This window comes from Tripterygium wilfordii, chromosome 18 (genome assembly GCF_013401445.1).
Source record: "Tripterygium wilfordii isolate XIE 37 chromosome 18, ASM1340144v1, whole genome shotgun sequence".
Lineage (NCBI taxonomy): Eukaryota > Viridiplantae > Streptophyta > Magnoliopsida > Celastrales > Celastraceae > Tripterygium > Tripterygium wilfordii.
In genome coordinates this window covers 1,715,787-1,738,412 of record NC_052249.1, presented here as the reverse complement: position 1 = coordinate 1,738,412, position 22,626 = coordinate 1,715,787, and the positions used below count along the sequence as shown (strand labels likewise).

Below are 22,626 nucleotides of genomic sequence, written 5' to 3'. Positions count from 1 at the left end.
ATCAACCATTTTTCAGAATTTGTTCTTATGCTAGTGATATAAGTAGTAAATGTTCTTCTTCTAAAAAAAATTCACCCCAACACTAAGATCAACTAATGTTGAAAATGAACGATGGAGCTCGTTCAAGACAGAATCTTAATCAAATAAGGAGTTCTTGGCCTAGCGTAGTAGCGTGTACATAGTCACTGTTTATGGTTTCGAACAGGTTGAATGTTAGAATCTTCTCATACGCTAAAAAAACAAATAAGTAATGAAATCAACATTATTCATATATGTATATATTAAACAAATATCGACAAGAAAATAAGAAATTTTGGAACTTTAGAATAGAAATTAATCCTAATCTTCAACTTCTATTGTTAAAACTGAAATCTCATATCGGTTTGGCATAATCTCCAGCTTCTACCGCTATTATTAAATGTTAGTAACTATCTGAACCCAAAACCTTCCTCCTAGCAATTTTGGGTCTACAGAACTTCATGAGCTATAGAACATTAGAACTTATGGAAACAATAGTTGGCAAGAGAAAGCAAATGTAGCTATAAATTATAATTGTTCAACATTGTAGGGAGTTCCACAAAATAACAATCTTATACATTGTGCACAATACATACATACATACATATATATATCTCAAATTAACAAGGCTTTTGAAAAAGTGTTCCTTGTATAAATGGGGAAGATATATAGATATATAGATAGATATATAGTAGAGCTAGAAAGAGGTGAAGCCGTTGTCATGGTCGGAGGAGTTGGAGTCATCACAGGGAGAGTGATTGTGTCTACCTTCATAGGTTGTTATCACCATTCGACAGTCTTCCGATAGCCTTTCCACTCTTTTCTTCACTCGACAGTTGTTGTGCGTGCATCGGTAGTAACTTCTGTCAACAATTTTCACACAACACAACACTATTAACAAATCACTCTTAACATTCCAGTTTCCATGAACAAATGTAACTGATCAAAGGCTATAAAATTCCTCTGCAATTTTCTTTCATTTACAAAGAGGGGAAAGAAAAAACCACACAAATTTTATAAGGAGCGAGCTAGAAGAAAGCTAAACATGATAGGAAGAAAAAACAATGAAGGAGTTTCAAACTGTCAAAACTTGTAGTCACACATCGGATTGATATATTGGTATATTAACAAAGGTCCAACTCCTCTCAGACAAATGACATGTTTTTATATAAGTAATTTGGAGATGGCTCAAAAGAACAAACTCATGTGAGCATTCGATGAGAGCGGACAATAATATCCGTATAGAAACAACTCTATTTTTTTTAATATTGCATTAATTAGTACATGGCATCATCCCTTATAATTTTGATTTCAATTTGTTTTCATTAGTTAATTGAATAATCTCATCTACATGAGATCATCCCATATATTTGTATAATAAATTAACTGAACAAGAGATGGTTAAAATAATTAGTGAAAAGCTAGAACAACTTAATTTCTTTAACAAATTAAAAATAAGACTACATGTTTAATTCTCTCACAATCACGAGTACATATTCAGATTCAAGATGGAAAAACTAAATCTTAACCTACGTAAATTTTGATTTTGGAAGATGCCTATGTAATTATATATATATATATATATGTGTGTGTGTGTGTGTAGGCATTACTAATTATCCAAACCCAAGATATATCAATGAAATCCAAGCAAGCTTTGAAATGAAAAATTATTGATTGCAGCATATATATATATATATATATAATTATATATAGAGTTCTATGTAAGAAATGAAAATATTAAGATGGAAAGAAGAGATATATATATATATATATACCTTGGATGGAGGCTGTTCTTGACAACTTTTTGGCCATATTTTCTCCACTTATAACCATCATCAAGTACATCCACATCACTCCTTGTTTGGAAGCAGAATCTTGGTTCTCTCAGTTTCCTCCTCACTTTCATTTTATTACTATTTTTCTGGTCTATGGATCCTGCTGATGAGCTCCTCCACCTGACAAGATTCCCAGTAAATCAAACAAGGCCCAATCACCATATATGTATATATATCTATAGTTTATACACAATTATCTTCACAGATTTGGGCATCAATGGGTATCAAGACTTTCTTGAAGTCTGTCATATATGTATGTATATACGTGTACTAATTAACTGCAACCACTAGGAAAAGAAGGAGAGAGAGAGAAAGGAAAAGAGAACATCTCTCTGAAGCTGTCTATTCCATGTGTGTGTATATGTATACAGATCTCTTAATTAGATTTTTGAAGAATATTTTGTACGAAAACGATAAAATTCTCTGTAGTTGATATCCCAGTTATTGAATTGGACGCACATGAAATTCTGTGCGTACAACTTAATAACTGGGATAACTGGAATACCAAATACTAAGATCCTTATCATAACTGTATTTTCTAGGGCATGATGCAAATGATTGTACATACAATTAATTCATAGACATATATACCATGAATTGTTGCTGCCATCGTTGGCATTACCAGCTGCGCAGTTGTCATCGTTAACAGTAGTCTTTGGATCCAATGATCCCACCTAAAAATTTTTATTACAAATCAATCAAAACACAAACAAATTAATCAAGCCTAGCTAGCATGTTAAAGATGAAAATCCACAAATTATTACCTGATTATTGTTGTGATTATTAAAAACGATTGAAGCGGAAGCCGCCACCGCGGTGGCGGTGGTTGGAGGCGGAGTGTGGTGGTGATGAGAAGATATATGTTGGGAGGGGGACAAGAAGCTTAAGACATGGTTTTCTTCAAATTGGACAAAACCCATTTCATGAATCCCTTGTGGAGTAGTACTAGTAGTACTAGATGGGGTAGAGAATGAGACCTGTAAATCATAACTACTTGGAACAACACCTCTCAGCCTTTCTGCTTCCATTGTTAATCTGATCTCTACCTCCTTTTCTTCTTCTTCTTCTTCCTCTTCTCTCGTTATCGATCTCTGTAAGCTATATATATATAGAGAGAGAGAGAGCGAGAGAGATTTCAATCGGTGCAATCGCTTGCTGATGATCCTGTTGAGCTCTGGAGCTGTGTGTTCCACGATTGTTGTTGTTTGTATAGATGCTTTTGGTCAACAAGAGTAGACGCGGAATGGAATGTTTTATTTCTTGCTGGGAGAAGAATTCCTTCTCATAAAGAGGAAGAGGGTATGTAGAAGAAACAAAAAAGAAAGAGCTTAATTTTGTGTACAGGGTAACTCAGAACCAATAATCTAAGGATTGTGTGGTGGGTGTGAACTTTGCTATGGAAAAAGTGTGTGTGTATATATATATATATACACATTGACCTAGTAAGGCTGCCCTCAAGGTCTGAATTAACACTAAACCTCTGGAAAAAAAGAGTCTATAAACATGAATAGTTGGTAAGTTTATTTAGTCCACCTTAAATAATTAATATTTGAAATAAAAAATGAATTGGTTATATATATAAATACGTACACACACTTGAGTCTGCCGACCGGTGTAGTGACAACTGACAAGGATAGTATGTATTTCGTTGATAAGTAATAACTAGGGTTCGAATCTCATATGTGTAAGAATAAATCCACTCCTTACCTTGTAACCACAAAGCCTTACCTAATATATATATATTGGAATATGGGGATTTGGACAAGTGTGCATAATAACATGTATTCTCAATATATATCTTGAATAATTTGGAATTTTTTTAAAAAGTGAAATTATTATATATTAATAATCAACTTACACACAATATATCAATATATACTTTTTGAGCTTAACATAGTAGTCCTAAACCCTAATTATCAGGATATGGAAGTAGACTATCTTTGTTACTCCAACCAGCAATATTGGCTTAGGTCTGGTTTTCTTAAACTATCAATATAGATGAGGTGCAAATCACTATAATTCTTTAAATGCATGTAATCTTATCCCAATATTTGAAAAACAAAACAAAAAAAGTAATTTTTTTTCTTTTAAACTCACGTAACACATTAACATGCAATTCACAAAAACTTTCAATCATGGAGATATATATATATATTACTGAAAGTGGGAATATAGTTATGTTCAGGTACATGTCCCCTCTTGTCACTAAAAAATTGAATATGATTTCTTCATCAATTTAAGTAAGAATCATTAAGAAGAAATGAATTGCTTCAGAACTCATGTTTCATTAATCTCTATTTAATTAGATTTGAAGCCTTATAAATTAAAATAGAGAATTAATTAATTATAGAGAGAGAGAGAACTATAGTCTTGGGGAGCAATGAGTGTTGGAGTACATAAGAACTCTCCATCTATGTCAATATGTCTCTCTATATTTAATAATGGAGCCTTTCAAATCCTGCCATATCATATTCCATTATGATATATATTCACAAATATATTTTTTATTTTCCTGGAAAAAAGATGAGAAAAGGGGAAGAAAAAAAAACTATGATAACCCTAGCCTTCCACTCACTCCTAACCCTGCAACTTCTTCATATACTCCACTGTTTTCCCTCTCTCTCTATCTCCTCTTTCTTCTCCCTCTCTATTTTCCATGAAAAGACCTTCCAACTTCCCCCATTACACCAACAAGTAGCTATAGAGAGGGCTACCTCTCTCACAACAACTCCCAGACACAAACAATATTTGCTTGTTTTTCATATTTTTATTTTATTTATTATCTTCTTATTCAAATTTCGTCTTGTAATCTTTTTATGTACACTGGATCCTCAACCATAATACAAAAAATAAACAAAAAATTCGGCCATTTCACATTTGTAGGTAATGGTTACAGAGGCAGATCTGTAGTAGAATCACTGGGGAGTTGGGCTCTCATGAAATTTTGAAAAAAAAATAATTATATTGAGCTTTATGAACTGGCTTAGGAAAAAATTAATTAGGCTTCCAATGAAAATTATTCAGTCATCCACTAAAAAATAATTAAATCCATTCTCTACATAGGTTTGTCCTGTGTTTGCATAGATTGCTCCTCCTCTTTTGATTTCTTTTGTCAATGGTAATTAGGGCTTGTGGCTTTCGTAGATCGCTCCTCCTCTTATTTCGATTTGTATGCAGCAACACCTCCTCTTTCCATGTTTCAATTCTCTCCTCCTCTTTCAGTTTCTCTTCGATTTGTATTTGTTGATGTAATACAAATCGATTATTTGGGTGTTGAATTGTAATTCTTCCAAGTCAATACAATTGCGTGTTGGGTGAGTTTTATGAATTGAGTATAGTCGAATTGTTCGAGTGTTTGACAATTTGAATATTGTTAATTATTATAGTCTTCATTGATTGTTTGTAGTGTGATTTTATTGCATCCAGGCCACGGGCCTACATGATTATAAACGGACAGGTAGAGGTCCGTCCAACTGGATTGAGACTTGCTTTGATATTATGTTGAAATTCCTAACCCAAACACTTTGAAATATTATTCGCTCTTGGCCACAGGGCCGCACATATTTGTTCTTCATGTACTGTCGTCATCGATTATTAGGCTCAAAAAATACGTTTTCAATGTGAAAGGAGTTGAGTTTTGCTTGTAAACTGTACTTGTCTGGTTTATATTCAAGTCAACAAAATAGCAATACATCCGCCGAAAATTTTGATTGTATATTTGTAATTGATTCAAGTATCCGGAGCTTAGGGTTTACTTGAGCCGAAAAAATTTTCTTCATTGAAAAAGAAAGTTATTTTATTGTGAACCGACCAAAAGATTGAAAGGAACTAATTAATGATGATGAGCCATAATGTAATTTCAATCTTAAAATTATGTACAACATGTGTGACTAATCTCATTCAAGATCATTTCTGATTGTGAAAGCTGAAGGTGATGTAGAGAAATACCTATAGTAATAATGATATATATATATATATATGTATATGTATATGTATATGTATATATTAGTACATGAGGAGGTAAAATGTTGATTTGAATTAAAATTTTGATTGAGTAGCTAATATTTTTGCCTATTATACCCTTGAAAAACAAAAGTATGAAAAAGTAGATACCTACATAATTAGTTTATATTTGAGGAAAATAAACTAATTCTTTTAAAATTGATATTAGCTTATATTTGTTAATTTTTGAAATAAGCTTTCATTGATGGAGTTTATATTTTTTGAACGTATTACACTAAATATCTGGTGCGTTTGATAAAACGATTTATGCTAACGCATATGTTTTACTGAACAAACCCTTAATATTATGACGCAAAGTAACAAAGTAAAAAAGTGGGACATACAATAGAGTTGATATTTAATTATATATTTCAGAAAAAAAAAAGAGAGAAAAAGATAAAATTATTATCAATGGGAGGCACATTTAAGTGACTTCCTCTGTGCCAAGTAATGATTGCAGAATTTTTTTTTTCTAGGTCACCTCTTGTTGTTATAAAATCACTTGGGTGACAGTCTTGTGAGGTCAAATCATATGATTTATATATGTTTTGAATAAATTTCTGTGCACATGATGGACCTAACAACATGAATTTAGACTCACATTAAATGCCTAAAAGATAAACATGCATAATATCATCTTTGGTCATAAAAAAAGATATTCTTATTATACACCTACTAGGGTAATACACACACATTACCTTGCATTGTTGCTTAACTTTATGAGTCTCTCACTATTTGATACAAACCCTCACGCTTGCTGGTATTCTATAAACCAAAAAATAATTAGACATACAAAAATAACAATAAAATGGTACTTTTCATCCCTCAATTATTGGTCAGGTTTCATTTTTGTCCCTTATCTTTTTTTTCCCTCCCATATTCGTCCCCCAATTATGAAAAAGTACACCGTTTGTCCCTCGAATAAATCCGGCAACGGAAAAATCCAACGTGATATCCTATTGTTCGTTAGATTATATTTCTCCGACGTACCATATAGCTGCCATGTAAGCATTTTCCGACCCCAATCTCACTTAAAGGACAAAAATAGGAGAAAAAAAAGCTCAGGAACGAAAATGAAACTCGCCCCATAGTTGAAGGACGAAAAATACATTTTTATTGAAAAATAACATGTTAAAAGGATTCTAACAGCTTGTTACAGGGTAATTTAACAAAATATAAAAGGGTTTGAATTTGATGGTTCTATGTTATTCTTTCTTAAGAAAAAAGATCCTTGTGAGAATTAGTTAGTTCCGCTTGGAGACGGCAACTGAACTCAATTCTGTACTACTAGAGAGGAAAATCAACCTAAATAAGTTCTGGCTTTGGGAAACCAAGAAATTCCATTCAAACCTTACACACTCCAGTATCTTGTGTGCAAAACCCTACATTTCAATCAGGCAAATTAAGAAAAAGGGACCACACGGTTACATTGACCCCGTCCTACATGATAAACCATACGCGATTATGCGATTCTCCGTCATGCTTGCAGCTCCAAAGAAATTTGTTGGACTTGTGAGTTAAACCTAGGATCTCTTGGGTTTAACAAAGAGTTAATCCTGACAATTTATCACCAAGCCAAAAACTTGAGAAAAGATTGTAATTAGAAGCAATAAGAGAGAGATAGAGAGGGAGAAAAAGACAGAGATAAAGCCAGTACATGCTGAATTCCATGCAACAATCATAGCCTTCTCCATCAAATTTCAAAAAGTCTTTTCCAAAATCTAATGATGATAGATTGAGGCATCAGATATATAGAGGGTCCCAGTATGTCTCTCAGATCCCTTGTTCCATTCTTTACTACTTTCTTTTTCTTCTAATCTTTTGTTTTTTCCTACAAGAGAGTATATATTTTCTTGCAGGTAAGACTCAGCAATCTTCAACCAACCTTTACCCTTACTCATTTATCACTATAATCTATGAAGACTTCCTCAGACAACTTTCTGGGTCTTAGATTCTACAGGAAGTAAACACAATCTAAAAGCATGACCTAAGTTGTGAGAAGGATTCACTACAAGAAAATGGACTTGTACAAGAAAATGCAGGTATAAATGTATTATACCTGCGGTTTACAAAACCGCGGGTTTTTTTTTTACTTATACTTGCGGTTTATCTCACCGCAGCCGGGCTGCGGTCGTATTGATCGCATGAATAAAATAACATAACACGGTGTCGTTTTGTACTTTCAATAAGAGTTCCTCATGATTCCCAAAAAAAAAAACAAACTTATCAGCTATAGCAAATCAACCTATACAGCAAATTTTAATTACTTGTAGAAACACTATAAGAGATTAAACAGAAAATAAGACACCTAACCTCAATGAAAGTATAGCTTCTGCAAAGTCTACAGCATTCATTTTCTATACAACCACATCAAGAAACCCTTACTTTTGGGAAAAAAAAAGGGTCTTCCAGTATTCATATCTACCTCTTCATTTTATAGAACTAAAGTTCATATATAACAACCAACTTTTCCAGTAATGGGAATCTTACAGGAAAAGTAGTAATTGCAGAACTGTAGTAGAAAAATAAACAAAAATTACAATGACATGTAATCCTATTTTCTTAGTTTAAGGCCTTTAAACTGAAAGGGAAATAATGTTAATAGGGCACCACAAAAAAGGGGTGCCATGCCAACCATGTACATCAAATAGTTACAGTAAGGTCAAAAGCTTCAAGCACATTAGGTATATCAGAATCACTTACTTTGGCCCAAGAACCAAAACCTAAAGAAATGTTATGGAAACATCTGAAGAGGCTTTTGGAAACGCCATTATTGCCAACCCATTTTCGATTATTTCCATCGGTTTCTCCACATTCAAGGACCAAGTAATTGTCATCTTTTCAAGCAAGCACCCATTCCTTAACAAAAACCTTATCAACTCAAGGATGTTTTCTTGCCCTTCAAAGTTGCCTATCTCAATGGTTTTGAGACAATACATCAAACATGCAACAGCCTTGTCCTCTGATTCCCAGCGATTATTCCTATCACATTCCTAAAAGCAAAAGGAATAGAAAATAGGGTTCATAGATATCAATAACACGACAAATCAAATAATTAATTATGTGCAAATAGAAGTAAGCACAATGACTTTCTTCATTACCGAAAACAAGAGCACAGTGGAAGATGCAAAACAAATTATCATTTAATAAAGTGCGACCGTTGCCGACTGAATCAAGTAACAAGAAGCTTTAATATGGTCCATCAATTAAAGCAGCCATATAGTTCAAGAAAGAGTTTGGCCTGATTCGCTTTTATTTTTTTCCCATGTTTTGATATTTAAAAGCAGCATCTATGCTCGATATTCAAGGACTAGTTTAAAACAGAAAAAGACAGTTGATTACAACTACAAATTTTGCAATCAGAATCACAACTGAAGCAAAGCAGTATTAATAATTGGTCAAGACGAGTCATCATATCTAGTCAAGCCTAGTACTGCTATCAGGGTATACATCAACTATGTGCAAGCCAACTAGCCAAGATAACTTCAAGCAATTAGTATAGGAAACAGGAGTTAGAAAGGGAAAGGAACAATTCTTGCAGCCTAAAATACAAAAACATGCAGTGCACAAAACTAATACAGCTTTAAAGCCACTCCTTTTAAAACTAAAGGAAATGAATGGAAGTCAAATAAAGAAAAATGAACGGTCATATACTACAAGGATAAGAAAGTGAAAATCAATAGCACAAATCGGGTTCACTTCCGCAAAATATATAATTACCTTGAAATCGATTGCAAGGGTCTCTAACATTGGAGAGTGCTGAAGCAAATGCAATATAAATTCCAGGTTGCGTTTATCTGCTCCAGTGTAAAGCTTTACGAACTCCAGATTTTGAAATGGAGCAGGGAAACAATCTGGTGCATTAATCTTTGGGAGATAAAACTGGACGTGCAAAAAATATTTTAAAAAATGAGAAATAAATAACCAAAGAGATAATTTCGAAATTTATTAACAAAGAGAATTACAGAGAAGGGGTATACAGATTTGCAATCAAGAAAAGCAAGTTACAGTAAATGTCACATAAAACTACTACAGTTTAAACCCAGTACAACTGAATAAACGACTAAATAGACTTGTGCAGTAGTCTTGACATAGAAGCAGCCAAGAAACAACAGAGCATAAGAGTATCAGCAGAAAATAGCCTCCAGAACAGAAAAGCATAGAGGTAAGTTTGGAGAATCACGAATAGGCTATTTATACATAGGGGAAGGTTGCACACCTGCAATAAATCAATATGTAGCTTCATAAATTTTGTGCTATGGAAGCCGGTGAAGAGTTTATACATTGGGCAACTAATGCCTCCCTCCCGTCTAGTCTTGAAGCCAATGAATAACTGAACACACACATCGGTTAAGGAGGCTGTGTCTTGTAAATCATAATCCCACGCCTTAGGACCCATCACCTTGAGTGAAAGGAGATTGGGTGCGAAAATCTTGAGTCCAGTTTTTGTCGAGTCATCATTGCCCATTCCAACATTGTCAATAGTTAAAGTCTTCAGATTGATTGCACGTATAATGAGCACTCTCATATTTTCATAGATGCACCTATCCAGTACCAAATGCTCAAGAAGCTTGCACCTCAAGAAAAGCATACGTGCCGAATTACTATCAGGAAATCTAACGGATATAAGATGCAATGAACTGAGCTTACTAAAACGACCCATCATCGGTCTAGGCATTACAAGAACATGATTGAATAAATTCAACTTCAACGTTTCCAAATGATCAGAATCCGCAAGGCACTGAGGTAACACCATTGATTCCTCAGGGCAAACAGTCAAATCAAGCTCCTTAACATTGTGACTCATTAGAACAGTAACCCACATGTCGACCCACTTACTGCAATAGATAAAACTCGACAATCGAAACCTCTGAATATCACTACCATCTCTGAACATTAATACAGATGTCACAAAGTTTGTAAATTTCACTCCAAACTCCAATTGGTTTCCAAACTTGATATGGGGTGACCAAAAGTAGCAGTGGTCAATATCTAAGAAAGGCATTGAGGTCCAAAAATACCTCCATCTCCTCGATAGCAGGCTGCACCTGACAACGTCGATGGTGGGAACAAACGAGAAGATACAATGAAGAATTGGGTTGGGCAGACTACTGAGCTTATCAACCTTGTCTCTCACATCAACGTCATGGTCTCCCCTCCTACGTCCTTCTCGAGCAGTCTCAGGGTCGTTTGAGTCCATGATCAGTAATCCGCCAGTCAGTGGGGAATTTCACCGAACAGGTGGCGAACTATAAAAACTGGAGGTGGAATGCTCTTGGGATCGTGCTTGTGGTTGTGAGGAGCCGGGCTGCCATTCACGCCGGACATTTGAGTTGGTGCCAACAGAGTTAACATCATTGAGCCAATCGACGGTCACCACGTGTGCTGGAGGAGTCTGTAGGTGATATTTGTAACGGACGCCGCAAGTGTTCGGACTTGGATTGTGGCCCTGTCTGGGATTCCATGCATGGTAAGTTTGGTTGGACTTTCAATGAGGTCACTTTGGTCATTACACGCTTTTTCCAAACTCAGACCGTCAAGCCTACGTACACAGAAATTTCTCAACTGATAATAGAATACGTTGGATCAAAACTCAATGTGTGGCCGCAAAAATATTATTCTTAGTCGGAATCTAATCGGGATCTCAATTGTTGTTGTCCATTCTTACCTCAAACTTACCTATTAAAAGAAAAAAAAAAGTGATGGTGGATCAAGGATTAAAGTTGTGCCTCTTTCTTACCTGTCTTTTCCCCACTGTGTGCTCTCCTCTATCAAATGTAGTGGTGCCTCCATCTTCTCCCAACCTGCACTCCTCAATATATACTAATTTGGCCTCCAATTTGTTTCAAAATTTGTTCTATCACTTCATAGTTCATATCATCATTTCCCCACTAATTTTGTGTCCCACATAATCCCATACTTAAACATCAAAATGGCATTGCCAACAGGGTAGTACGATTTGTTTATATTTTATCTACAGGGAGAACTTTGCGCCTCACAAACACTTGTAGAGAAGGGTTCATTGCCAGTTGATATTCTGTTGAGGTTGTGATGACGGACTTTACCCTTTGGACAATAATTATAACTTAAACCAAACATTTCATAACGGATGAATACTCCTATGATCATGCTCAAAAGGGGTTTGCTACACTAGTTGTCCCTCTTCGCTAATCAAAATCATAAAAAAAATCAAAATGGCATCCAATCATGGAAGTGATAATGATAGAAATTTTTTGTAAAAAAAATACAGCAGCACGAATCATATAATTCATCAAGAACAGAGCATAGCATATTTGACATACAGAGAGGCATAATCTAGGAGGATATATCTGGGTTTAGAGTGGCATATGTCAAAAGTTCTGGATCACTCTCAAATATTTCCATTTCTTGCTTATCCAAAACCACCCATGCTTCTATTCCATCGCCAGAGCTTGTCTCCTTCTGAAGAATAAAATTCTTCAACAATGTCTTCACAACTGGACCAAGAGCAACCCATATAGGCCTCCCCCACCCAAAATCAGCTTCATAGAAACCCATTGTACACATACTTGCAACTCCATAAATGATTGGCTTTCTTGAGTCAGAATACATTCCTTGCTCTTCTTCTAATGACTTGTGAATCTCCTTGTAACCTTCTGTGCCTTGCAGTTTCTTCAAATAGTCCAAATCAACTTTGTCCACTGTTTTCCTTATAAGACTAACCAAGCGAGGTAGTTCATCACTGATTGTTTCACTTGTTGGATCGTAACATGTAGTCTTTGTTAAGATAATATTGCCAACAGTATGTTGTGGTAGCGGTGGCTTCAGTCTTGGTCGAAGATTGAGGGAAAATGTCAGTAGCGACGGTCTTTGGAACTCTGAAGATGTCTCTCTAAATGCTTTCAAGGCACATTTCCAAATCAGCCCAGATACAGCTCCTGAGCGAGATGGGTTAGGGACTTGCTCACTTCTTGCCTTAGCCTTGAGAGTAGATAAGGAAGAAGCATTGAACACAAACCTCTGGATTCTCCCCTGGGCTTCTTTAGCCATGGAGGCTAGCTCTCCCGTTGCTGCCATAGCCGGAGAAAATTCTTCATTTGGTGGAAAAATTGTCGCTGCTGTGTTATTGACATTCACTTCTTTATCACAATTTTCACGAGCAATGGTAGCCCATGCTTTCACAAATGCAGTAAAAGTGGCTGCATCGATGAGTTTGTGGAAAAAACACATGCCAAGCGCAATGCCACCGCATGAAAATATGTTAGCCTTAACAGCTATCTGTGCTAACTCCTTCGGCGGCTCCTTACAAATAATTTCACAAGGGAGGAAGTTGTCTAGTAACTCAATTTTGGGTGGACTAATACATTCACTCAGAGAGCAACTTACTCTGGCTTCCACATACAGAGCTCCCTCATCGTTACAATCAATGGTGGTGGCATCTTTGATCCTTCCTGCAATTGGGTAAAAGAGAGTTAGAGCTTTCGACAGTGAATCTTTAAGCTGTGCAATTTTTTTCTCTACTGGGATTTGGTCACCAGTAGCAGGGTAAAAGAACACAAATGGGAAGTACATTAAGGGAGACGACTGGTCTAGAAAGGAGAGCTTGAAGGTTCTAAGGTGAGGAGGTGTTGGCGAAGATGGTTTAATGGCTTCCCTTGTAGTGGCTTCAACTCCCATCTCAACCATTGTTTTGGAACAGTGTGTTAGTTGGACTACAGCATGATCAATGTTTCATTTCATGCTCAGTTATAAAGGAGTGTCTCAGTTTGTTTCTCGTATGAGCACACAATTGTTGTCTGAATGCTAATAAGACAAAGTCCTAAATTAATCAAATATTAAAATCACACACAGCAGACGAACATGTGACCCAGTGATCCTGCCCGTCTCGAGTCCCACCAACTGCAGGAGTGTTGGGCAAGAATTGTTTACTTTTTTTAAAAAAAAATAAAAATAAAATCATACACAACACATGTAATATGAAGTAATCTTACTCAAATAAGCTGACTATTGTTGACTGGGTGATAATAGGACAAAGGATTGGATTAGTGCTATTATAATCATAACACATTTTAGAAAGAAACCCCATGGTCAGGTCAACAATTGTCTGCTCATTTGAGAGACAAAAACAACCACGTGCAATACATGCCTTACTCTTCATGATCAAAACATTATGGATTCTTTGAACTAGCATATATATTGACACCTTGGTTTCTGTCAAAATGAAGCTTTGGCCTCCTACAAATATAACCAGTTTCAGGGTCTTTTGAGTGATGATCAGTATAGTCTGGTCGTCAAAGGGGAATTTAATCAAACGGGTGGTCTGCTCATTTTGGATGGTGGTAATATGGTAGTTGTGAGTTGGTTTGCCACCTTGGCGTCCATGAAGCTATTTTTCATAATACACTTTTACAGCAACCAGGGTATAGTGTAAGTATGAAACATTCGCCTTCAAGCTATTTTTCATTAAAGAAATGGGGGTGTATATTTATACCTTTCCTATATTTTCTCAGCAAAAGTTTGTTTGGCAACCGAGAATAGATGTGTTAACTTCCCACAAATTCTTAGCACTTAGCAACCAAGAATTTATCAAACAAGGAACTAATGGGCCATATCAATCAATTTTTCACATTTTATTGTGTAATTTTCCCACACTTTCTCAGCAACCAAACATTTTCCTCAAGCAATAATCCACAATTCAATAGACAATTGGTAATATATATGACCACTAACTAAAATTAACCCACAACAAAACTAAGCCCAGAAACCCAAATGAAACAAAGAATCCAAGCAAAACGTATTACCTTGGCAGATTAACCATAGAGAGAACAACAGAGGAGGCGAGAGGGAGGCAGAGGGATTGAACAGAAGAATGATAAATAGGAGATTTTAAAAATCCCGTTTAGTCCCTCCCAAATCCCAACCGAGGTCTTTCCCAGTAGGGGTAAAACCGTAAAAAGGCTTCCCCTTCTTTTAAACAGAGGTTTCCTCTCCCTTCCATCAGACCTTCAGGCTGCAACAATGGCTAACAAAGCTTTGAACTTTCTCTCTGTGTACGGTGAGGATACCTTTCTCTTTCAATACCTTCAATATATATACAGACCCACATTCTTTGATTTTTGTTTTATTTCTCATAAATTAATGATTATCACAGGCTACGACTTAATATGGGGATCGATTGCTGCCTTTTATGTCTTCACGGTACCATACACTAAGGTTGAAGAAAGCTTCAATGTTCAGGTAATTCAGTTTCACTACTATGTCAATCCGATTCTGAGAAAATTAAGGAAATAACGACTTAAAATGGTGGGTCTTAGGGTTTTTTGTAGGTGGGACTTGAGGAAATAAAGATCAGTTCTTAGCTTAGCTTAGTTTTTTGAAAGTTCGATTCTTTCGTTTCGTTGAGCCTGGCTCTAACATTTGGAATTGTGGCTCTCATTATACTCATTGAGCTGAGATCCTTTGGTATCGATATCAATTTCAAACTAAACGCATGGAGAATCACAATATATAGCGTTCTTCTTTCCTTGTTCTTTTTGAAATTCTCATTCCTCCACCTTGTTTAGGGTTTAGGGTTTAGTTCCAAATATGATTTTTGCTCTGGTTAGGTTGAATTCTAGATTGATCGAGGTTGTATGAATTCAACCAATTTGTTATACACTAACTCTATTCCTCGTTTGTTTTTGTTCATTTATCAAGGCAATCCATGATATTCTTTTTCATCGGCATCACTTGGATAATGTAAGTTCAAATTCTCTTCTATTTGTTTTATCCGTTGGAGAATTTATTTTCCTTTTTCTTTAGGGTAAGGACTTTCTCCAATTGAATGTTTTTGGAGTTTAGACTGATTTATTTATTTTGAATATTTGTCTCCTATTCTAGTATGATCATCTAGAGTTCCCTGGAGTTGTTCCTCGCACTTTCATTGGTAAGCTTTCTTTTCCACCAAATATTAATTAGTACAGTTTCTGTTTACTTTATTAAGATTATCAATACAATTTGGGGGTTTTTTTTTTCCCTTCCATATGACAGACTAAGATATACCCATAGGAACCTGTCTGGCAGTAGCGTGGTTTTATTTATTTATTTATTTAATTTACTAACAATATCTGCTTGTTAATCAGATCTATAGAAACTAAACTAACATTAGAATTTAGGCTCTTCGAGTATGTTATATGTGTTCTGTTCATATATAGTTTAGGTCAACTGTTAAATTTAGTCTTTATATTTGTGAAGAAGGAACCAAGAGAGGGAGAAACCCTTGTTTGAGTGAATATGCGTTGAGTGAGTCTTCACCTCACGCTTGAGTTATGTATATGCTAAACAAGGAGTGTTAGGCAATGCTAGCTATACAATGTGGGACTAAAATATAAACAAAGAAAGCTATACACAATTATACAACGGAAGCTACACTCGTATATTCACCAATATTCAATATTTGGTTTTCGTGTAATGCATGTCAGCAAATTACAATATCAATTGAATTGAAGGGAAAAAAAAACTTTATATGCAAACCAAAACTCATGCTAAAGAATTTTTTTTTTCAGGTGCCCTGCTTGTATCAATTTTGGTGTCTCCTATTGTATTATTGATGAGTTTCCTGCACTTGCCAAAGATATATGGACTGATTGCAGGTTAGCTCTTATATTAGCAGCTCAGCCTTTTCACCTACTTTACCTATAAATTTTTGAGCTTATTATTTGTCATCGCGTCCACGACGCTGCCCACTGGGAGCCTTGTGCACGGGTATTTTCTACCATTATTTGTCAGTTCACCCCTCCTTTTCCTATCTTAACATTGCATGCAATAAAAATGATTCGTAGTGTTGACCTTTATATCCCTTTGGAAGCAACATTTCAAAGTCATGGCAGACTTGCTGTTCAAACCCTCATCCACCAAACCCGAGAGAGAGAGATGACTATTTCATCTTTTGAAAAATCCTCATTCAAGGTCTCAAGCTCTCAAGCGATTCGTTTTTCTCTTTTCAAAACTAATATTCAATTAATCATTGGAATGTTTTACTATCAGCTGTATGTTGTCTAGTTTTCATCAAATTTATGTCTAGTTTTCATCAAGTTATGCATTGAGCTATCTTAACGTTTATTTTATTGTTGTTTGCTAGCCAGATTGGCATTAGGTTGCATCATACTATTTACATTACGAAGTTTTCGTATGCAGGTATGCTCTTGGTTTTATTTCTTTTATACCTTTCTCATTTGCTTTTATTCATTGACAAAGTTTTCATGGGCTGCAGATATTCTGTTAGGCCCTTTACCATCTTAGCATATGGATGTATGACAACTTAACATGTTTACTTTTTTTTAGTTAGGCTTTAGTTTATCACATGTAACTAAGATTCAATTTTCATGCCTGTCCAGTTTTTTTGTCCATTCATAGGAAGTTTATCACTTTATCCTGTAAGCATTTGAGTTGACAATGTTGGACTTGCAAATTTATCCTTTATCACAACTCGCAGAATCTATTCTTGACTCGATACATTATAGTAGGTATTCCCAAGATAGCCAAAGTAAAATAACTTGTCTTGCAAGGTTAGCTCAAGTAACGTTTATTATGTCGCGCTCTTGTTGTTTAGTTCTCTCTACAGTTACAATACTTGGTTGGTAACTTCCACCACTTTTAATGTGTCGTGTGCAGGTTAGAGATAAGTTTGGACATCATGTAGAAGCTTTCTTTGTGATTTTGACTTCACTTCAGTTTCACACGCTTTTCTATTGCACGCGCACTCTTCCAAACATACTGGCTATGGGTGCAGGTGATTACGTCTTGCCATTTAACCTTATTCTTATATATGTTTTCCTGTGAAATTAGCTGGATTTTGTTTTCTCATAGCCTCAGATAATGTTGGTTTTTTCTAGAGATGCCATCCACGCCCCCTGCTCAATATTCTTTTCACTTCATGTGCTTCTTGTGATATCTATGATCAGTTACAGTGGATTACTGAAAGTCATCTTGAATGAGGACTGTTTGGTTCTTTAAAACTATTTACTTAATTATTTAACACACCATGAAGACTCATACATTAGGGTTCTTCGTTATTTTTATTATGCATGCGTATTTTTCTTCCCAGTCTACGAAGAAAAGCTTTTCATAAGTTTGACTAAATTTCCTTTCCTTTTGTGTTGTAGTCAATTTGGCATATGGGTACTGGTTGAAGGGGAGATTTCAAGCGGCATTAAACTGTTTGGTATGTCATTGCTAAACTTTCAGGTTATGCATGGGATATTCATTATTAATGTATACTGAATGTCGCAAGCTCTTAGTTTTGCATTTTGAATTTTCTGCTGGTTGTGCTTCTTGTTTCATCTTAGATTGAAAGCATAGTAGTATTCCAAACTCTTTTTATATAGTCTCCTCAAATGCATACTTTACGATATCTCATTCATTGTACTTGCACGTATAAATTTTTTGTTGAAGTATTTTCTTGTTTTAGTAGTTTATCTTGTATACAGACTTAGGCATCTGAGACTGGCTTTCTTCACATCTTCTCACAGCTTCGTGTTTTTGATCATCAGATTTTTGCGACAATCATCTTTAGATGTGACATACTGTTACTACTTTGCCCTCTTGGCCTGGAGCTTTTGCTGGTATGGAGTTGCTCACTACCCCATCTTTTGTTTCTTCGGTGTAATTTTACTATCCATTATTCTTTTCTATTGTTAAAATGAGATTACTTTGGATTCAGTCAAATTGTGACTTTGAATGTTGCCTGATTTTTTTTCGTTTTGATAAAATTGCATTTGAATTGGAAGGATACAATTCTGTCATGCTATCAAACATTCTTTTGATGCTCATTAAAAACTTAGCACAAGGAGCTGGGATAAAGGGCAAAACAACAAAGCTGCTTGACAGCTAATATCGTGCAACGTGCTTTACTTGACATATTACAGATGACACCAATAATATTAAAAATATGATTGTACTGGATTTTGAGTACTATTAATCAACTAGATTCTTGTTATAGAATTCCGTCGTAGTTGACTAAGTGGGTGATGATTTCCTTCTTTTTGAATGCTGAAAGTTCTGTTTCAGCACCATATTCATGCAACCCTGGCTCTCATAAAATAACCTGGCTTGTCAGTATGGCTCCTTAGAGAATAGAGACGCATATCTCCAGGACCCCTTTAGGTCAATTTTGACCATCCCCAAAGTCCAAAACATGTTTTCCGAAGCTTGGAAATGAGCCCCAGTATCCTGGTTTTATTAGAGACAGTTTTGCTTGCTTGGTGCTTTTCAGATGGTTCTTTTTAGTTCACTGAAGCCACTGACATGCTATGTTTCATCATAAAAGTGCTACTATGATGTCATTTCTGATCCATTGAAAGCTATAACGTCAAGATAAGGTAAATTATTATTTTTTGCCTCATTATAAAAAGTTCAGTTTTTGAATGACAGACTAAATCAATCTCATTATGGGAAGCGTTTAAAGGGTGCCTCAGAACTGCTTTGTTGTGCATAGGTTGGTGGATTATTTTATTTTCGTTAACTATTTCGTGTTTTTCTGTATACCTTATTTACGTTTAGTGAATTTTTATGTTACTAGTTCCCACATTAGTATCTGACATTTTAATCATTCACAACACAGGTCTTACCATATTGGTTGATTCAATAATGTGGAAGAGGACGTTATGGCCTGAATTTGAAGTTTTATGGTTCAACTCTGTTCTGAATCGGAGCTCTGAGTGGGGCGTATCCTTTTTGGAAGCCTTTTGTGTTCCAAATTTGATTTCTTGTAGAACATGGAAAATGCATTTAAATGGCTTAACTCAAGAAAATCAGAGAGCCAAAGTTGTGCTCTCTCTAATACACACTCACACATGAGGTGTAGTCTTTTCCATTTTCCATTTTCAACCTTGCAAACCTTTTATTTCATGCCCATTTTTATCATAATTCTGTTGAGGACCTGGTTAAGAATCCCATAACAAACAAATCCAATTCAATTGAAAGCATCAACAAACAAAATAAAAGATAGATTTGATTGATATAATTCACTCTAAGTAACTTTCACTCCTATGATTCTCATCAAATTCCTTGGCTTTCTTATCATTTACTTTTGCCTCTTCAAGTAATTGTTTTCAAACTGCTATATGCCTATGTGTGTTTCTTGATCATCTTTTTCCATCAGACACATTCCTTTCACTGGTACTTCACATCAGCGCTTCCCCGTTCGTTGCTGGCTGGATATCCGCTCTTTGTCGTGAGTCGATGTTGTATATTAATCTCCTGATATATAATTATATCAATCTTCTTTGGGGTTTGTTATTATTTCTTTGCAACGTAAGCCTGTTTTCACTGGATGCTATAACTGGTCAACTCTATGCAATGTACTTGATTTGCTTTCTTACTGTGATAATTACCCCGGAAAAAGGGCTAACGATTTGAGTTACAGGTAGCGAGTCTTTTTCTAACCTGATTTTATTTTTTCTTGCAGCTTGGGGTCTTACTCGATAGAAGGGTTCTATTCTATGTCCTTCCAGTTTTTTCCTTTGTTTTGCTTTACTCTAAGCTTCCCCACAAGGTATTTCTTCTGAGATGTAAACTTCATTAGCTACTTGATTGCTATACGTAACTTGACACATTTACATTGCCTTCTATTCGATGATGTAGGAGCTCCGTTTCATCATCAGTTCAGTTCCAATCTTCAACTTCTCTGCGGCAGTTGCTGCTAGTAGGATGTATGTCACTTTTGTTTTTGTTTTTGGTTGCCTATATTTCTGTATTGGTAATCTTTGATAAATAGTGATAAAGATAGGAAATTCTCCGTGCTTCCAATTTCGTGGCTGACTCAGTTTTTCTCTTCCTCCTTGCAAATTTGTTTAGCTACAACAATAGGAGGAAGAGGCTTTGGAAATTTCTGTATTTCACTATGCTGGGGTTATTTCTAATCAGGTTGGATCACGACCTTTTTTATTTTTAAGTAAAATAATTATATAATTTTACTTTCTTCATATGTACTCATTTGTGTTCTGTAGTCTAGGGAGCACCACCATATCATTCATGGCCTCCTATGAGAACTATCCTAGTGGTTATGCATTGAAATATTTGCATCGGATTGGTAAGATCTCTCTCTCTCTCTCTCTCATACACACACGCACACATGCATTCACTTTTGCACATGTTAGTGCGATGAGTCACAAAAAAATTAACACTTGGTTCCCTTAATACCTAACAAGTTGATGCAAAGCCTAATCTCATTATTCTTGATCTTAGCATTGTCAAACTAGGACCGTGTTGCTATCTATTACTGAATGAAGTGGACGGCTGTGTTGTATCACTCTGCAAAACTTGTTGATATCTTAACCTAACACGTTCACTCGATAAAAAAAAATGAGCTTTTTCTTAGATTTTTTTTTTTTGGTTTTGGATTCCTTCTCTGGATTTATCTTATACCCTACTTTCCATATATCATTGTTTCTGAAGAATTATAATATTGTTTGCTTTTACAGGCTGCCTTACTAACAGCACGGATGAATATTGGGTTCATATCGACCCATTTTCAGCAATGAATGGAATATCCCGATTTTGTGAAAAGGATTCTCCTTGGAGGTATGTACTTGATTGCTCCAGATTTGTATTATTTCTTGTAATATATTTGCTGCACTTTTGTTTCCTGGTAAAGTGAAGGAATAAATTTGGGTTGAAAACTAAACACAAAGTAAAAAAAAATGATGCAGCTACTTGCTGAAAATAAAATAAAATATGACAATTGTAACAGTGTAACAGTAAAAGAAACTATTTCATTCAGTGCAGACATATAAGATCTTTTTCTATTGGCGTGTATCTTTTCATGGGCAATGTTCATTTAACATTGTGCACTCTTCCGCAGAGTTTATGCAAGGTTTGTAATGGTTCATGATAATGCTGCTACATAATGCAGGTACTCCAAAGAAGAAGGGATTCATCTGGAAGAATTTCGGTGGAGAAATTTTACGTATCTTATAAAGTAGGTTTTCTCTCATCATCTTCGTTGCTACAAGACTAGTAGCCTTTGTCCAAAATTATGTTTGCGCTCACTTTCACTGAACTTTTGCCTCTCACATAGATTATTCTCTTTTGAAAGCTTTTGTTGATGAGAAAGATGAACTTTAAAAAGATGCTATCTTCTGCTAAATAACCTTGGAATGAGAGAGCATTTTTGTAATGAGCGAAAATGCCTCCTTTGTGTGGCTACATGAGTGATCTTAATCTTTTTTTTCCCTTCTTTTAACAGTGAGCATTCCAACATTGACGGATTCAAATGTTTATTTTTGGTAAACGGCTTCTCAAGGGCTGGTGTTCGACTTCATCTTCCGTTCATCGAAATGGTATGAAGTCAACACAATTGCACTTTAAGCAATTGCATAACATCATATGACAAAGAATTTATTACTTATGCTAATCTCTGCAGAGTTATGAGCCCAAAGTATATGTTCATGGGAATACCAACATTGAAGGCATTATGCATAGAAACTGGCCAGGATGCCTCTTGAGTTTTTACAGTCAATGACCACAACTTACAATTTCTATAGAAGCGATCATGTAAGTTTGAGAATTGTATTGGATTTGTCACTTCCAAGGTTTTGTGTGGGTGGCTGCCATGCCAGTTGATCTGACTTTTGAGAATATTTTTGTTTCTTTTCGCTCTTCTTGTTGGTAGGAACTTTAAATTTATAGAAGCTTTGAAGATTACAATGGTTATTAGGAGAACAAGCAGACTTCAACTCTTCAAAGTCTTGTAAATGTTTTTAAAAATCAACAAATGCATTTAATTATGATTATCAGATTGTTAATCTTTATG

General features: G+C 35.4%; 4 protein-coding genes across 5 annotated transcripts; 1 reads left to right on the top strand and 3 right to left on the bottom strand.

Annotated features, from left to right (window-relative positions):
- Nucleotides 1-516: 516 nt before the first annotated feature.
- LOC119984075 (probable WRKY transcription factor 12) lies at nucleotides 517-3,236 on the bottom strand. 2 transcript variants are annotated; one of them, XM_038827837.1, is made up of 4 exons: nucleotides 2,618-3,236; nucleotides 2,445-2,527; nucleotides 1,794-1,973; nucleotides 517-881 (listed from the first exon to the last, which is right to left on the bottom strand). In XM_038827837.1, exons 1-4 carry the CDS (start codon nucleotides 2,879-2,881, stop codon nucleotides 716-718), a joined length of 693 nt encoding a protein of 230 aa, XP_038683765.1. In that variant the 5' UTR covers nucleotides 2,882-3,236; the 3' UTR covers nucleotides 517-715. The 2 variants fall into 2 exon arrangements, with proteins under 2 accessions (XP_038683765.1, XP_038683766.1); XM_038827838.1 differs by having other exon boundaries at nucleotides 517-878.
- A 4,994-nt stretch (nucleotides 3,237-8,230) lies between these two features.
- LOC119984679 (probable FBD-associated F-box protein At1g32375) lies at nucleotides 8,231-11,394 on the bottom strand. Its single transcript, XM_038828748.1, has 3 exons — nucleotides 10,075-11,394; nucleotides 9,576-9,737; nucleotides 8,231-8,848 (listed from the first exon to the last, which is right to left on the bottom strand). Exons 1-3 carry the CDS (start codon nucleotides 11,053-11,055, stop codon nucleotides 8,579-8,581), a joined length of 1,413 nt encoding a protein of 470 aa, XP_038684676.1. The 5' UTR covers nucleotides 11,056-11,394; the 3' UTR covers nucleotides 8,231-8,578.
- A 690-nt stretch (nucleotides 11,395-12,084) lies between these two features.
- Nucleotides 12,085-13,576, bottom strand: LOC119983965 (stemmadenine O-acetyltransferase-like). The gene has a single exon (XM_038827708.1). It carries the CDS (start codon nucleotides 13,518-13,520, stop codon nucleotides 12,171-12,173), a length of 1,350 nt encoding a protein of 449 aa, XP_038683636.1. The 5' UTR covers nucleotides 13,521-13,576; the 3' UTR covers nucleotides 12,085-12,170.
- A 1,177-nt stretch (nucleotides 13,577-14,753) lies between these two features.
- LOC119984708 (dol-P-Man:Man(7)GlcNAc(2)-PP-Dol alpha-1,6-mannosyltransferase) lies at nucleotides 14,754-22,609 on the top strand. The gene is made up of 20 exons (XM_038828786.1): nucleotides 14,754-14,889; nucleotides 14,986-15,071; nucleotides 15,531-15,572; nucleotides 15,714-15,759; nucleotides 16,379-16,465; nucleotides 16,954-17,009; nucleotides 17,487-17,604; nucleotides 17,978-18,036; nucleotides 18,365-18,436; nucleotides 19,245-19,308; nucleotides 19,435-19,538; nucleotides 19,975-20,046; nucleotides 20,281-20,367; nucleotides 20,457-20,524; nucleotides 20,670-20,738; nucleotides 20,822-20,904; nucleotides 21,296-21,395; nucleotides 21,727-21,792; nucleotides 22,060-22,153; nucleotides 22,237-22,609. The coding sequence occupies exons 1-20, from the start codon at nucleotides 14,853-14,855 to the stop codon at nucleotides 22,333-22,335; spliced, it is 1,509 nt and encodes a 502-aa protein (XP_038684714.1). The 5' UTR covers nucleotides 14,754-14,852; the 3' UTR covers nucleotides 22,336-22,609.
- Nucleotides 22,610-22,626: the final 17 nt, after the last annotated feature.

What these genes read in the sequence shown, in the direction of transcription:
- LOC119984075 (XM_038827837.1), bottom strand. Translation starts at nt 2,881, where the DNA reads ATGGAAGCAGAAAGGCTGAGAGGTGTTGTTCCAAGTAGTTATGATTTA. An exon ending in ATAATCACAACAATAATCAG is followed by an intron (nt 2,528 to 2,617) that starts GTAATAATTTGT and finishes AAAAATTTTTAG; the next exon opens with GTGGGATCATTGGATCCAAA. An exon ending in GATGGCAGCAACAATTCATG is followed by an intron (nt 1,974 to 2,444) that starts GTATATATGTCT and finishes GAATCTTGTCAG; the next exon opens with GTGGAGGAGCTCATCAGCAG.
- LOC119984679 (XM_038828748.1), bottom strand. Translation starts at nt 11,055, where the DNA reads ATGGACTCAAACGACCCTGAGACTGCTCGAGAAGGACGTAGGAGGGGA. An exon ending in TACATATTGATTTATTGCAG is followed by an intron (nt 9,738 to 10,074) that starts GTGTGCAACCTT and finishes TTGCACGTCCAG; the next exon opens with TTTTATCTCCCAAAGATTAA. An exon ending in CCCTTGCAATCGATTTCAAG is followed by an intron (nt 8,849 to 9,575) that starts GTAATTATATAT and finishes TTTTGCTTTTAG; the next exon opens with GAATGTGATAGGAATAATCG.
- LOC119983965 (XM_038827708.1), bottom strand. Translation starts at nt 13,520, where the DNA reads ATGGTTGAGATGGGAGTTGAAGCCACTACAAGGGAAGCCATTAAACCA.
- LOC119984708 (XM_038828786.1), top strand. Translation starts at nt 14,853, where the DNA reads ATGGCTAACAAAGCTTTGAACTTTCTCTCTGTGTACG. An exon ending in ATCGGCATCACTTGGATAAT is followed by an intron (nt 15,573 to 15,713) that starts GTAAGTTCAAAT and finishes CTCCTATTCTAG; the next exon opens with TATGATCATCTAGAGTTCCC. An exon ending in TGTTCCTCGCACTTTCATTG is followed by an intron (nt 15,760 to 16,378) that starts GTAAGCTTTCTT and finishes TTTTTTTTTCAG; the next exon opens with GTGCCCTGCTTGTATCAATT.